This window comes from Dermacentor andersoni, chromosome 10 (assembly GCF_023375885.2).
Source record: "Dermacentor andersoni chromosome 10, qqDerAnde1_hic_scaffold, whole genome shotgun sequence".
In the NCBI taxonomy this organism is placed as follows: Eukaryota; Metazoa; Arthropoda; class Arachnida; order Ixodida; family Ixodidae; genus Dermacentor; species Dermacentor andersoni.
In genome coordinates this window covers 67995013-68010988 of record NC_092823.1, presented here as the reverse complement: position 1 = coordinate 68010988, position 15976 = coordinate 67995013, and the positions used below count along the sequence as shown (strand labels likewise).

At 50.7% G+C, this 15976-nt stretch overlaps 1 protein-coding gene across 1 annotated transcript; it reads left to right on the top strand.

The window, feature by feature from the left end:
• The first annotated feature begins 343 nt into the window (after positions 1 to 343).
• On the top strand, positions 344 to 4845 carry LOC126543991 (glycerophosphodiester phosphodiesterase 1-like). The gene has a single exon (XM_050191172.2). The coding sequence runs from the start codon at positions 509 to 511 to the stop codon at positions 1550 to 1552; it is 1044 nt and encodes a 347-aa protein (XP_050047129.1). The 5' UTR covers positions 344 to 508; the 3' UTR covers positions 1553 to 4845.
• The last annotated feature ends 11131 nt before the right edge of the window (positions 4846 to 15976 follow it).

Sequence of the window (15976 nt, the reverse complement as noted above, 5' to 3'; positions counted from 1 at the left end):
TGCTGCGTACCGTGTCGACAAATGTACATAAATGGGAGAATCGAATATGCGGTACAAGTTTTTTATTCTCCCTTCGCGTACGTACCGAATTCGACAATCCACGTCTCCGCGCATTGCACTTGTCGTGCCAGAAGCCATTTTCCAAAACAAACCGGCGAAATAGCTCCGTTGACAGCTCTCCGCGCAATTTCGACGGAAAATCGCAGCGATCGGTGCGACTGTGCGACCAACCGGTTGGTCGCAGCCGAAAATCGGGGGGTCGGCACTGCGACTGCGATTTTCATCGCCAACGACGGAAATCGCACTTCCGGTGCGACGAAAATCGCATCATGTGAAACAGGCTTGACGCGATCAGTGGCAAAGGAGCGTCGGTGTGCTGGCGTTGGGCGGTCGTCAACCCGTGTCATGTGAGGGCTGCTGCCGTCGCAAGATCAGCGTGGCTCAGCTGTTTCCGAAGGCGGCGGCGGCAATGACGTGCACGTGAGGCTAACCGGAAAGGCAGGGCGAGATGCGCGAAGCCGGCTGCGTCGGGTGTCCGCCGCTGAACGTCGTCGGCACCGTGGCCCGCGCGTTCGGCGCGCTCTTCTTCGCCTGTGTCTTTCAGCAGCATCTCATGGCCTCGCTCTACATCGCCGCGCTTTTCGTGGCCCTCGCTTGCTACGCCATCCACCGAGCAGCTCTACCGCGCGTCGACGACGCGCTCGCCGCCGAGGTGATTCTCGGAGATCAACGCGGTGCTGGCGACGCCCCGCTGCCGCTGGTGTTCGCGCACCGCGGCGGCGGTCACGACGCGCCCGAGAACACCCTGGCAGCCATCCGGGAGGCGAAGCGCAACAACGCCTCGGGAATCGAGTTCGACCTCTCCTTCACGCATGACAGCGTCGCCGTTCTGTTCCACGACGAGACCCTCGAGCGCACCACGAACGGCGAGGGACCGCTCGCTGCCATAACCTTCGAAGCCCTGCGCCGACTCGACGCGGCCGCCAAGCACCCTTTCGCCGAGCGCTTCGTGGACGAACGCGTGCCGACGCTCGAAGAAGGCGTCGAAGAGTGCCTCCGCCTCGGCCTACGGCTCATCCTGGACGTGAAGGAGTACGATCACCGAGCCGTCACCCTCGTCGATGAGCTGTTTCGCAGGCGGCCCGAGCTCTATCGACGGGCGCTCGTCGCCTCCTTCTACCCGCAGTTCATCTACGCGCTCCGGCGCCAGAACCCGGGCATCGTGACGGCGCTCACTTGGCGACAGGGGTTCGTGGCGTACGACGACATCGAGAACCTGCGTCCGCGCTTCAAGTCGTACACCAAGCACCTCCTGGCGCGTGTCGGCGACTGGCTGCTGGACCGGGCCCTTCATGGCGGCCTGCTGTCGTACCTGACCGGAGCCTCGGCCGTTCTCATCTGCAAGAACGTGCTGAGCGCCGAGTACGTTCGGTCGTGGCGCGACCAGGGTATGCACCTCCTCGCGTGGACGCCCAATCACCCGGCCGAGAAGGACTTTCTTCGCAAGGTTCTTCGGGTGCCCATCATCACCGACACTTTGCGCCACGCCTAGACACGCCCGACGCTTTTAACTCCCTTTCCAACGCACATAATTAATCTCTTTTCTCGGATAGTCTTCACAAATTGCTGGTGCATGCGCTCGTAATGTCGGTCAAGCGAATAACACTGTTGCATGACTGGGTTTGCGAATTAGTGCGAAACTTCTTGCATGTGCTTTAAGGGCCGCTGCATTTAACATACTGATAACCCTACAGTGACCCTTCGTGGCACTCTTTTTTACGTACTTTGCAAGATTGCGATCTTTTTCCGCCTCTTAGAAGTGATAACATGTGAATGACGGATGCAGTACATAACAATCCCGTAGTAGATTTTTAACGAAGCTTCATATGCATGTTTTGATAAATGCATAACTCATAATGCAATGCTAAAAAATTTCATATCATTGTGAAAGCAAGCAACAGAGGGAACAAGAGGATTATGAATTCACTTTTTCATGTTTTCGACATTTAGATTTATACTGCGTGACATTTTTTGCCTGAGGGTAAAACTCAATACACGAGTGAATTTCGAGTTTTGAATCAATAACTGTGTGCGCTGTGAGTGGAAAGATCAGCCTTGCTTACTTGTGGTCAACAAGCTTTAACGATTTATGAAAGTGACAGTAGTGTTGCACAAACATGTATTCTTTAATTTTGTTTTATCCTGCGAAGATAGTATCATTATGCCACAATGTTTACAAACATTACCATTGACTTTGAACAAATCTTATATGTGACTGCGTTTTCGTTTACAGAACACAATCTGTCATTCATGCTTTCTGGTTCCTATTGAGAATGGCACTAACCTAAACTTACTTAACTTAAAGCAGCAAAACTTTGGAGCTGTAAGTAACCTCTTGCGCAATCTTGCAGCTTGTGTTGCTCTTGTTGCAGCCAACTTAGTCCTGGCTGACATTTTTCTGCACCGGTGATCTCTGCAGAGCCTTCTGCACTTTCACAGATAAAAGTCGGGGGCCCTCACCAGTGAGTACCAAAGTCCTTGATAGGAGGGGGTACCTAGAAGTTGCTGGAGTACTCTCCTTGACACATGCATGCTCTGTAATTCACTGAACAAGCCCTTAGGAAATACCAGATTATTTCCTTTCTGCGTCGGCATGCATGCTTCCATATTGTTTTAGGTTCCGAGTTGGGTGTTTGATTCTGTGAGAGAACATGCAAACAATCTTTCTCTCATCTGGGGCAAGCTCAAACACTGCAGCGGGAGTGCACATGTGAGCTAGTTAGCGACTTAGCTTAGTGGAAAAAGAAATCGTGCAAACGCAGCACGACGACAGCTTAAAGATGGGACATGGCGCTGACTACCAAACTGTTGGTTTATTGTGCTGACTGCAGGCAGTACTTGTATAGTTGGTAGCCAATGCAGCCAATGCTTTGTACTGCATGTTTTAGCTGACATCCCATGCTCGCGTTTGTTCACTACAAAAGGTGCCCTGGCTTCAGTTGGAGATAGCCCAAGATTTAAAAAAAAAAGTTAATTGTGTGTTTTTATGTGCCAAAACCACTTTCTGATTATGAGGCATGCCATAGTGAGGGACTCTGGAAATTTAGACTACCTGGTGTACACAAGTGTAAGTACACAGGTGTTCCCGCATTTCGCCCCCATCAAAATACGGCCCCCGTGGCTGGGATTCGATCCCGCGACCTCGTACTTAGCAGCCTAACACCATAGCCACTAAGCAACTGTGACAGGTAGCCCAATATTTGTTCACGGGACATCTGTAATAGGTACTTTGATGTGAAACTAGCAAAACAGTTCAACAATGCCATTTGATTTGTTCAAGAAACATTAATGCTTTTATTATTCCTGCCAACCATTGCCAAACTAGGCCGTGGTCTGTTTTCAAATGAAGCATTACCTACCTTTGAAATGGGGAAATAAAGGTGGGAACATTAGGCTGCATGTCTACTGAAAAAGCATCGTATATTTAGGCAAGTGAAAGCAAAGAACTGCTTGAGGTTCAATCTGTTCTTAAAAAAAAGTTATTGCATATCCAGACAGAGGGGTGCATTTGCTACTGGAAAAGGCACTCACTTCCACAAACACCATCATTTTCATCTGTACTATCGTGGAATCATTCATACCAGCTTTTACGGAGAGCATATTATAGTGCCTTTGTCCCTTTAACAGTCGTCTAGGTATGCAGAAAAGTTCTGCATATATCTTGCAGATTTAGTATGGTTAAATACAGCCATCAGCTGAGCAAATAAAAAGACTTAATTTTTTGAAGATTTTCGTTACTTGCTCAGGCAAACACTTCACTACAACCCCACCAGCAGAGCATGTCAAGCACAATTATAGAGCTAATTGTTTTACATATACTGTGTGCTTGCAGTATACCCAGCTGTTTGGGAGACTTTAGCTGGGACACTGTAACAATTTGGTTGCAACACTACGGCTTCTTGCACTTCATCAGTGGTGCAAGTAGTGCTTTGCAGCTGCCAGTCATGAATGCTGGATGATATAAGAGGAATGGAATCAAGTTAAAGTAATCCTTACATTATAGTGGTGTTCCGTTTCACATTAGTGCTAAAAGCAAGAATTCTTCTGCTGGCATTTCTAGAAACGACAGAGATGTCTATCTTCGTGAGCTGTTTTTAGTACAATATGTGTGCGATAGCAGTTTCACAGAACACATCCCACGAAAGTGTCTAAGCTGATTACTATAGATTTTAGTAGACTTTTCTGTTTTTGTTCTTTTTTTTTCCTGTTTTGTTTTCTTTATGAGCACATAATGCTGACGTTCAAAAATCATGTCTAGAATTGTGGAACACAGTGAGTGAAGGGGTTAGAAGTCTGTTTCAAGGTGCACCTAATGTGCAAGGCTAAGGCAGTGCTCTTAAGCGGCATGTTCCTTGAACACGAAAGAACAGTTGTCTTTTGGGTACCCCCTCGCAATCTTTCATGTGGAACTTTCAGTATGCATATCAGTGTGACCTCCAATCATCAGCGGTTGTTTTGGGCAGCTTGTCCTTCCATGAAGCAATAATCATTTTGTTTTTCACCCGGTCTAAATGTTTTTTTAATGGTTGTCAGTGTCGAATTGTGCAGCTGCGTACAAACTTTTTTTGCTGTCACGTGGATGTGTTTCATCATTGTGACATTTATTTTCTACATCTGTCAGTGTGATCCACTGATATTTGTGTTCTTGTTTAAGCATTGCAGTTCTCTCACCTGGAGCATTGAGTAAATAAATGACCAAAGTGTGGTGTCACTCGAAGCATCCCTTCGATGTCTTGCAACTTGTGAAGCTTTTCTGTTTTCAAAATAAAGAAATCGCTTCGTGAAGTTCAGTTTATTCTGAAAGCTAGCAGTTGCTAAGGAATTTGACCAGGCCTTCAGATCTTGGTTGAGTAAGTTAAATTTCCTCCTCTGGCAGTAGTTGCCCCAGTCTATGTGAAATTTTTACTTTAAATTTATGGTGGATTGAAGACCAAGAAGAAATGTAAATGAGTTTGCTTAAGGGCGTTTGGCTATGGGGACAGATAGTAGCAAAGCAACTACTTATAGCAAAAAGGCGACCAAATGCAGTTTTACAGGCAATGAAAGAAGACTTCATTGTCAAGAGCTTGAAGAAAATTAAGACGAAAGATCTTTCCAAAGGGGACTTCAGTTTTTTTTTTTTTTGCAACCTTATTATGATGGAATTGTGAGCCCTCAAGAAAAGCTTTGCTGCGGAACACAACGTAAAATAAGGCTTGGCATGAAACCTGAATGCGCTGTCTGAGCAAAAGCTGTCGAACTATACAATTATTAAAAGCAGAGGGTCCGCGATTGAATGGCCGTTGTTGCAGGCCAAGTCTTGCAGCAGGTGTGGACAAGAAAATTTCCGACGAATCGTCTAGCAGCCTAATTAAGATTCGTTAATTTGCTCTTAATGTTACGCCGTCAGCGTCAAACGTATCCAGCTAACGGCGAGGTCAATTGTCTCCTAAAACCGATCAAGCGCGCGCAAAGTCCCGACTCGATTTGCACGCGAAATCGAGCGTGTCGGCATGTGCGTGATGATGCCCTAACACTAGAGGAATTTTTTTTTTTTTTTTTGAATTTCAGAAAATCCACGCGATGAGTATTCAAGTATGCGGAAAGCTGAAACAGGTCACGCATGAGGCGTGTGCTGTGGCCGGGCTCCCCCCTCGCGCTTCCTTCTCGACACACTTCGCCCTCTGGCGGTGCCGCCGTGAAGTGCGCGCATATCCGGTGGCACGTGCGCAACGATCCAGGTTGGTATTAAAGACGTTCGCCGAAGAGTGGCGCATACTCGCGGGAACGGCAACCAGCCCAACAATTAATTCTTTTTGGCTTATGACGCCATCCTCTTTCTCCTTTCTCTTGGGGAACCATGGTTATAATCGAAACGTATTTATTAAAGGATGTAAATGGGCGGGCACGCTGCGCGCAAAGTCCTAGGAACAGCAGGCCGTACGGACGTGGCTTGGTTCTGACAGGTTTGAATGCCGCCGGCCTCTGGAGTGCCGCCGGCCTCATATGTGACCAGATAAAAACGGTGGGCATGTCCACGAGAGATCCAGGCACGAGAGACGTGCCTAAACACTGCTCCACGGCACGTACATACTTCGGCCCGAACCGCCGCCCCCAGCCGGGGCCCCGAGGCACCGCGAGCGGCACGGCTCGCCTCGAAACCCCGGTGACTCCGGCTCCCCAGCTCCGGCGAGACGCTCGGCCGCCGCGACGGCGAAAACTGCCGGTCGCTGCTATCTCGAGTGCGCACGACTACACCAGGCACACAGACCTGTTCAGCGGTCAGCGAACCCGCTGTGGAACTCCACTGCCTACCTCAATCAACGCAGCAAGGTGAGAGCTTCCCGAGGACCCCACATTTTTGGAGATCCGACGCTCTCCGGCTGAACCGTCAGCCTTCCTTTCTGGCAGCGGCGCAGCCGCCGCTCTAGGCCTCGCGCGGCCACTTCCCAGACTCCAGCATGCAGGTCACAGTGTCTGCAGAGGACTTGAACCCGTCCGAATACAACCCCCGGGACTGGAAGCATGTCCTGTCCATGCACGCGTCCCGTCGGAACACGACCGGAGCCTCCAAATAGTCTCCCGCATGCCCAGGATCCAGCAAGGGGACGCCGCAGAACGCAAACGCCACGACGCCATCGCCGCCCGCGTTCCAGCTTCGCCAAGAACAGCTGCGCGCTGCGAGAGCAGCAGCGTTCAAAGGTTGCCAACTCGCGCCGTTGCCTGCCGACGCTTACAAAATTGTCTACCGATCGCAGGGAGGGCTCGCGCTTCTCGACATCCCACCGCGCTCGCTACTCGCCACAATCATGCAAGCAGCGCAGCTACAAGGCCAACAAGACATCTAGATCCGAGTACATCTCACCAACAACACGTGCACCATCGCCACCACGTGCCAAGAGACCGCCCTCAAACTCGTCAATCTCAAGGAAATTGCACTACGCGACCGAAAATATGCTATCACAGCCTACATGCCCCACCAGCCGGGGCGGTGCGCGGAGTGATCACGAATGCATTTTGGGATGAAACCCCCAGCGAGGTCATCGCAGACCTTCAGGCCCGAAATTCCGAAGTCCCCATCATTGATGCCCGACGTATGGGGAAAACACGCTCAATCCTTATCACCTTCGCCTACGGACCACTTACGAGGAAAATCATCTACGGCGGCGGTGTCCACCTATGCACGGTCTACCGGGGACACATCGACGCCTGTGCGAACTGCAGAAAACCAGGACATCGAGCAGATGTATGTACCCTGCCCCGCTCCCACCGATGCCCAAGATGTGGCGAAACTCATGAAAGAGTGGACCCCCCAACCTGCGCTCCACTATGCATTCTCTGCGGTGGAGGACACATGACCGGAACAAGTGGATGCAAAGCAAATCGAAGAAGTTCTACTACACGCCAGCCGCGATCCACTCAAAAGAAGACAGAACATCGACAACACCATCGATCCAGTCCCAGCCCGCGTCAACGCTCCGGCAGCCCAGCTTCTCGCCCTTCCGACGCTCGACATCTCACATGGGCCGACCTGGTCGCCGGAAGACATACCCCCCCCCCCCCCCCCCCGCCCACCCAGACTCCCGAAGCGCTGCAACAGGAACGGGAGCTCCAGGCCCCCAGGGAAGAGGTAAGTCGCCTTGCTTCCCTCGTCCACACCCAACCCCCGACACAATCAGGCCTCCCTAACTCCACTCCACCCCCCGAGACGGAATCTCCCAGCACACCTCCCACGAAAAAACAGCGAACCACACAGGACATACCACCCCCTCAGTTGACAGACATAGGATGCCAAACTCGCAGCGCTTGAGGCTAAATTCGATCGTAAACTACAAGAACTCGAAACACGCCTCGAGACTAAACTCACTCACCTCGTAGAAACCCTCACGGAGAAATTAGAGCACCGCATGGATGTTATGCTTAACAAGATGCTCGAAAACATAGAACACCGCTTCACACAAATGCGTCCTTCCATACCCTCGCAACCCACCCTTCAGCCTACACAATTCACCCCTCCTGTCCAACACATTCCAATGGACACGCAACTAACCCCCCCTCCGCCCCCCACGCTCCAGTATGGCGGCGCGGGGAAATAATTACCTACAAGTTCTAACTTGGAATTGCCGTGGCTTCCGGGGCAAGCGTGCACCTCTGCAGCTTTTACTTCCCACACTCACTCCTCAGCCCCAAATACTTTTACTCCAAGACGCTGCACATTGCGCAACACTTCCCAGCCACACCTCGGTACATTCGGACGACACAGACAAACCCAGGGCGTCCACACTCATACACCGTAGCATCACTCACAGGGTACACCATATCGCTTCAGAGACGCCCTGCGTGATCACTGAAATCATACACCATAAACACACGTTACCATCCATATTTATTGTCAACATTTATCACCTTCCATCACACCCGATGGCGTCTCTAGAGTCCCTACTTCGATCGGTGCACCGGCTGGCAGGAAAGCACCTCCTGTTAGTCGGCGGAGACTTCAACAGTCAACATACAGATTGGGGATACAAAACAACAACACACCGAGGTCGCAGGCTCTGGCTGCTCCTCCAGAACCTCCACCTCACCGTACACAACAACTTCCTGACGCCCGCTCGGATCGGAAATAGCGTCAGCATGGACACCAGCCCGGACCTGGTGCTGACCCACTCCCTCCGGGGCGTCACCTGGACCAGAACACAATACACACTAGGCAGTAATCATTACATTATACAGGTCACTGTCCCATACAAACAACCCCGTCACACTTACATGACACACAAACTCATAAACTGGGACTCTCTCCGCACCACTCGGGCGGCCCGCTCTGACACCCCTATTTCCGATATCGACACCTGGGTGAAATCACTCCAGGATGACGTCCAATGCAACACAAAACTCATTGAAACCCCTACAGAAACCCCTACATTAGACACCCGACTGGCCCACCTCTGGGAGGCCTATCACAGCCTCCTAGAACGGTGGAAGAGGAATAAGCTAAACAGGACACTTAAAAAGCGGCTGGCCGCGCTGCAAACCCAAATCCAACAACATTCTGAGGAGCTCTGCCGGTCCAACTGGGGCCAGATATGCGACGGCATTGCTGGGAACCTGTCCACCAAGCGGGCCTGGCAACTCCTCCGCCACCTTATAGATCCGACGCAGACAAAAACAGCAAGACAACACCATGTAACAAGACTCGTCCACGTATACATGGACAACCCTGACAGCCTTATAGATACACTTCAAAAAACCTACACCTCCCCAGGCACACCGACTCGCTTACCTCCCTACACAGGGCAGCCCAAACCCACACTCGACACGGACATAACGGAGACGGAAGTCAGAGCGGCCCTCCTGACTCTCCGTACCAGCTCCGCACCTGGCGCCGACCAGGTAACCAAATCTATGCTTCGTAATCTGGATGATCAATCCATCACACAGATTACGGACTACTTCAACCAGTGTTGGAGGGAGGGCACCCTCCCCCAGTCCTGGCGTCATGCGAAGGTTATTTTCATGCACAAACCCAACAAACCACTTACACTCCAAAACCTTCGCCCGATCTCGCTAACCTCATGCCTCGGAAAGCTTTTCGAGCATGTAGTATTATCGAGACTCACACAACACATGGCGGAAAACGACCTTTGCCCTCACAGCATGGTGGGCTTCCGCCCCCATTTATCCGCGCAGGATGCCATGCTACAACTTACGCACGACATTTTCGACCCCCTTATCCCGGGTCACACAAAGGCAGTCTTGGCTTTGGACCTCTCAAAAGCCTTTGATCGCGTAGAACACCATGCGATCATGACTGCCCTCTCGCCACTGAATGTGGGTGCACGTACGTACACCTACATTCAAGCATTCCTGACCGACCGCACGGCTCAGATACACATTGGCCCACTCACCTCCCTCTCTTTTACTTTACGGAGTGCTGGCACCCAGCAAGGGTCCGTTCTGTCCCCCTTTCTATTTAATATCACCCTAATCCCCCTGGCCCGACAATTGGCAATCATACCCCATCTCAAACACACCCTCTATGCCGACGACATCACGCTGTGGACTACCCACGGCAGTGACGGCGGCATAGAGGACACTCTCAAATCTGCAGCCACCCTGACCCAAAATTATGCTGCCAGTATCGGTCTTTCTTGCTCCCCAGAAAAATCCGAACTACTACTCTTCAGACCTCGTAATCGCTGCTCCCCATGCTCCCCCATCACGATCGAGCTGGACGGACGCCCAGTGCCGGAGGATGAAACCCTCCGAATACTGGGACGCCATATCCAGAGTGATGGTAAAAACACCACCACCCTGAAGAAACTCAAGCAGATTGCAGGTGCGATTTCGCACCTCATTCGCCGGGTTTCAGCCCACCACAGAGGCATGAAGGAGCGCGACCTATGTCGCCTCATCCATGCCTTCGTCCTCAGCGGTGTGCTTTACACAACCCCATATTTACACTTATCCCGACACGATACTAATGCCCTAGATGCATTAATACGCAATGCGTACAAAGTAGCATTAAAACTACCCATTAATACACCCACAGACAGACTACTCGGCCTGGGCCTCCACAACACTATCGGGGAACTTGTAGAAGCCCACCGACAGGTGCAATACATTCGCCTGACACGAACATCCACTGGGCGGCACATCCTGGACTCCCTCGGCATCCGGATACCGGCCAACGACCCTACACAACTCGCCACCCCACGCCACATCCACCGGGAGCTGCTTATTAAGCCGCTCCCGAGCAACATGCATCCACAACACCACGAGGCGCGCCGCCGAGCTCGAGCTAAGGCGCTCCATCGCTATTACGGCTCCGAACCGGACGCCGTATGGGTGGACGCCGCATGCATGGGAGAGCAAGCGGTTGCCGCCGTGGTGGACTCCTCCCTCTCCCCACTCAACACACTACCCCTCCCCCCACACACTTCCCCAGAAGCTGCAGAGGAAGCTGCGATTGCCATTGCCATCACCCATACGGAAGCCCGGTACATAATAACAGATTCAAAAACAGCTATACTAAATTTTGCACGAGGCCGAGTCCATGTTCCTGCTTTTTGCATACTGGACTCGCCCGTTGCACCTCCACCCCGCCATGTGGAGCTGATATGGGTGCCTGCGCACTCCGGGAATCCCGGAAACGAGGCTGCCAACCTTTTAGCCCGAGGTTCTATTAACCGGGCTCAGGTGGCCTCCGATCCGGGATTCACGAAGGAGCGCATGCACTCTTTCAGCGATCTGACGCAGGCTTATAGAGCAGCACGTCAGATCTACCCCCACCTCACCCATCCCTAGACAACAGGCATGCGACACTGTGGAGGCGACTCCAGACCCACACACTCCCCTCCCCTGTCACCCTATCCCATTACCATCCCTCTTTCCCCACGCCCGCCTGCGCCCTCTGTCCCGAACCGTTCGCATCCGCCATCCACATCCTCTCGCTTTGCCCGGCGGACCCTCCCCCGCGGGGCCTGGAGCACCTGACATCGTGGGAGGACTGGGAGACCGTGCTCCGCTCTGAGGACTCGGCAACGCAGACCATCGCGACCAGCCGGGCTGCCAGTGTTATGGACCTACGGAACATAAACACTTGAGTGGACTACGGTCGTGCGGGGGCCCAGGGGCCTACGTGGCCCGAACACCTCTGTTTAAATAAAGTTATTAACAACAACAACATCCACCGTTTTTATCTGGTCACATATGATTTCAACTCTACTCTCAAATTTTAACTTAGCATTTTCTGGCTTATCTTGTCCCCAGACAATAGTAGCAGTGTCGTAACCAGGGGATGTTACACCGGGCACGTGCTCTCCCGCGCCCCCCCCTCCCTAAATTTTTGTTTTAGCATGCGGCTTTCCGAGCCCCCATCCCTCTTAGCCTGTGTGGTGCCCCCTCCCGGAAAAATATTCCTGGGTCTGAATAATAGTCATCTATATTAACGATGCGCACCCGGTACTTCCAAGTCACGAACTCATCACCAGCGTGACGTAGCGTTCTTGACAGAAAGGAACGAGCGCAGAGATTTCAAAAGAGGAAACGCATGCAAGACAGGTGATATTTATTGTTAGTGGGCGAGATACACCCTAAAGGGTGCACATTTTTTTAGTGAGTGGGTTTTTAACCTTAGTTGGATCTAGGGATTTTGGAACAAAATGGGATTCAGCGACTTTGTATGAATATTCTAGGTATTTTTAGAAGGCGTCCAAAGCCACTTGGACATACCTCTCAATTCAGAGATGTTTTAGATCTTACTTTGCGAAATTTACGCCATGTCCATTCATATAAGGTCGTCAGCGCAGCCTTTCGGTGCACCGGCAACTACAGTAGGCGGAAATATCTTTTGGGGGCGCAAAAATGTGACGCGCTTTATCAGCCGCGGTGTACGCCCATTATCAGTCGCGGTGTGTGTATGTGTTGTGAACTATTTTGCTTAGATCGGTTTTAATTCAACAAAGAAGACCGGTGTCTATGTATTAGCAGCATGAAATGGTAAATCTGCTCACTATCTGATCGCTTGGTGTAGGGAGTAAAACATAAAGCATAAGAGCGCATGCTCGTGCACGGCCAACCTAAGGCAACCACGAAACATTTAAGCGGCAGGCGCTATCAAATATTTGTGATGCACCGGCATCGTTCTCGCGCATTTCAAGTCTAGTAGGCTTCAAATTACCATATGCCTACGCTAGCCTTCCTGCATGAGGCCGATGGCGCTGCTCAACACAGCGATCACTGCGGTTGGTGAACCAGCACGATGTAAGCTGGGCGCTTCGGCATTGCCTTTTTGGCCTGTATACAGCCATAATATATGAGAGAAATCCCATAAAAAGAATGTGATGTCTATTTTTGAGGACAGAATTTCCGTAATACGTGTGAGCGTCGTAGAGAACGGAACGAACACAACCGAAAAAAAGTTCGGTTATCATCCTCTTTCTCGAAAAAGCAAGAGAAAACGGGCTAACGCCGCAATACGACCTCGCATAGTCACGCCGCACAACGTTTATGCATATATAACCGCTGATGCTGCATGTCTGGACCATGCGGTATATAGAACAAAGATATACGTAATCCAGCACCTACCACTGCTTAGGACGCTCGCGCAATTCGTAAACAGTCCCTTTGCTAGGCAAGCTTAATTCAGACTGTAAGGTATGCTGCTATTACTTGCCAAAACTATTTTATTTAGGGGCGGAAACCTCATCCATCGAACCAAGTAGTCACGCAATGAAACCTGCAGCGAACATTTTGAACGCTTGTCAAAGTATAACATCACAGCTCCTATCGTAGCAGAACGGTACCCAAGCTGTTACGATCGTCGAGTATGTTTCATGGCTCCTAAACTGCAGCTTAGAAATAGAGGATAATACTGCAATAAGGTCACATTAGTGATCAGAACATTCAGAAATACACATTTGATCTCCGAGGCTGATCGTAGGCTCAAATATGCGCGCACACATCGCGCTGCGTGTTCCGTCCACCTCAACGGCAGCAGAAATTCCGGCCATGACGCCTTAAACCTCTTCAGCACGTCTCACAGAACCGCTTACCACGTAGAAGACGCACGTCATACTAAATATCCGCACGACGGCGAAAACAAACGCCAGAACCTACCGCCGAGCGTATACCTGCCATGCAAAAGACCGCTTTCACCCAAGCCAGTATGGCACTGCTCATAGACGGCGCCACTGCGTTCACAATATGGCGGCGCCTACGAAATTAATTCGTAGGGTGAGATGTCGAAGGCCACGAAGAATCTGTTATGTTGCCACCGTCGGTCGCGGCGACGCTTCGGTCAAGCGCGATCTAGAGTTACTGTATGTTTTCCCTTTGCGACCTGAATGTGACCAGACCAAGCTGGGCAGTAATTGCGAACTGCAGAAGGTCTTCAGCAATACATCGTGAATTCTAGTCAACGCTGTCAAATTCCGCCATATTGTATACTGCACGAGCCTGCACTTGTGCCAAGGCTAACACCGGCATGGTGTATAGACGAGCTCGTTCCCGGTTCTGCTCGTGGTTTTGCTGATCGAAAGCTGCCTGCTCCTATGGGTACGTATGACGCGTGGCTTACCCATTTCGGAGCCGGAGAGAAACTGCTGCGCGCGCACTCGGCTGCGACGGAGAGCAACGGCGCCGCTACCGGCGCAGCTAATCCAACACTACCTAGAAAGCACAAAGCCTTTTCAATCCGATCCATGATGTCATGTTGCCTGGCCCGACTGCCATAGAATCTGATGGGGATGCTCCCGAGTAGGCAACAATGAATTTGACGTCACCGCTTTCATCACGCCTGCCTTGCCAATGAAAATTTCGGGTCAGGTAGCGTGACGTCATGGATCGGAGTAAACAAGCCTTGTACTATCCGGTGGTGTTGGGTAATCGCCCGCCTCTATTTATCTCTCTTTTAGCGCATGCGGATGGTTTTCGGAGGGGTTTTCGACGTACAGGCGACCGACAGACGGACGGATGGATGAATCTGCTTGCCACATATAGCTTCGCTGTAAAACGGTACCATGACTTGGCGACCGTCACTTTTAGTTTACTGCACCAGCTCTCCTGACGTCACGCATTTTGACAGTTTCTGCTCTAATACCCGCCGTGGTTGCTCAGCCGCTATGGTGTTGGGCTTCTGAGCACGAGGTCGCGGGATCGAAACCCGGCCACGGCGGCCGCATTAGGATGGGGGCGAAATGCGAAAACACCCGTGTACTTAGATTTAGGTGCACGTTAAATAATCCCAGGTGGTCCAAATTTCTGGAGTCCTCCACTATATACGGCGTGCCTCATAATCAGAAATTCGGTTTGGCACGTAAAACCCCATAATTTAAAAACAGTTTCTGTTCACATTAGTTAACAGCGTATCGCTAAACAATGTATAATTACTTTCTTAAGGCAGCAATGGCTGTATATAGGGAGGCAGAGAGAAGGAAATAACTTTGTTCTTGCCATAGGTTTAGATCACCCTGGTTTATAAGGGGGCTTCTTGGTACAGGGCTTCAGTGGTCGCGCCGGTGTTCGAGAATACGTTGTTTTCCACCAAGCAACACGCAAATGCAAAGGGGGAAGGCAGCTGGGGAGGATCAGGTAACAGCAGATTTGTTGAAGGATGGTGGGCAGATTGTTCTAGAGAAACTGGCCACCCTGTATACGCAATGCCTCATGACGTCGAGCGTACCGGAATCTTGGAAGAACGCTAACATAATCCTAATCCATAAGAAAGGGGACGCCAAAGACTTGAAAAATTATAGACCGATCAGCTTACTGTCCGTTGCCTACAAAATATTTACTAAGGTAATCGCAAATAGAATCAGGAACACCTTAGACTTCTGTCAAGCAAAGGACCAGGCAGGATTCCGTAAAGGCTACTCAACAATAGATCATATTCACACTATCAATCAGGTGATAGAGAAATGTGCGGAATATAACCAACCCTTATATATAGCTTTCATTGATTATGAGAAAGCGTTTGATTCTGTCGAAACCTCAGCAGTCATGGAGGCATTAAGGAATCAGGGTGTAGACGAGCCGTATGTAAAAATACTGAAAAATATCTATAGCGGCTCCACAGCCACCGTAGTCCTCCATAAAGAAAGCAACAAAATCCCAATAAAGAAAGGCGTCAGGCAGGGAGATACGATCTCTCCAATGCTATTCACAGCGTGTTTACAGGAGGTATTCAGAGACCTGGATTGGGAAGAATTGGGGATAAAAGTTAATGGAGAATACCTTAGTAACTTGCGATTCGCTGATGATATTGCCTTGCTTAGTAACTCAGGGGACCAATTGCAATGCATGCTCACTGACCTGGAGAGGCAAAGCAGAAGAGTGGGTCTAAAAATTAATCTGCAGAAAACTAAAGTAATGTTTAACAGTCTCGGAAGAGAACAGCAATTTACAATAGGCAGCGAGGCACTGGAAGTCGTAAGGG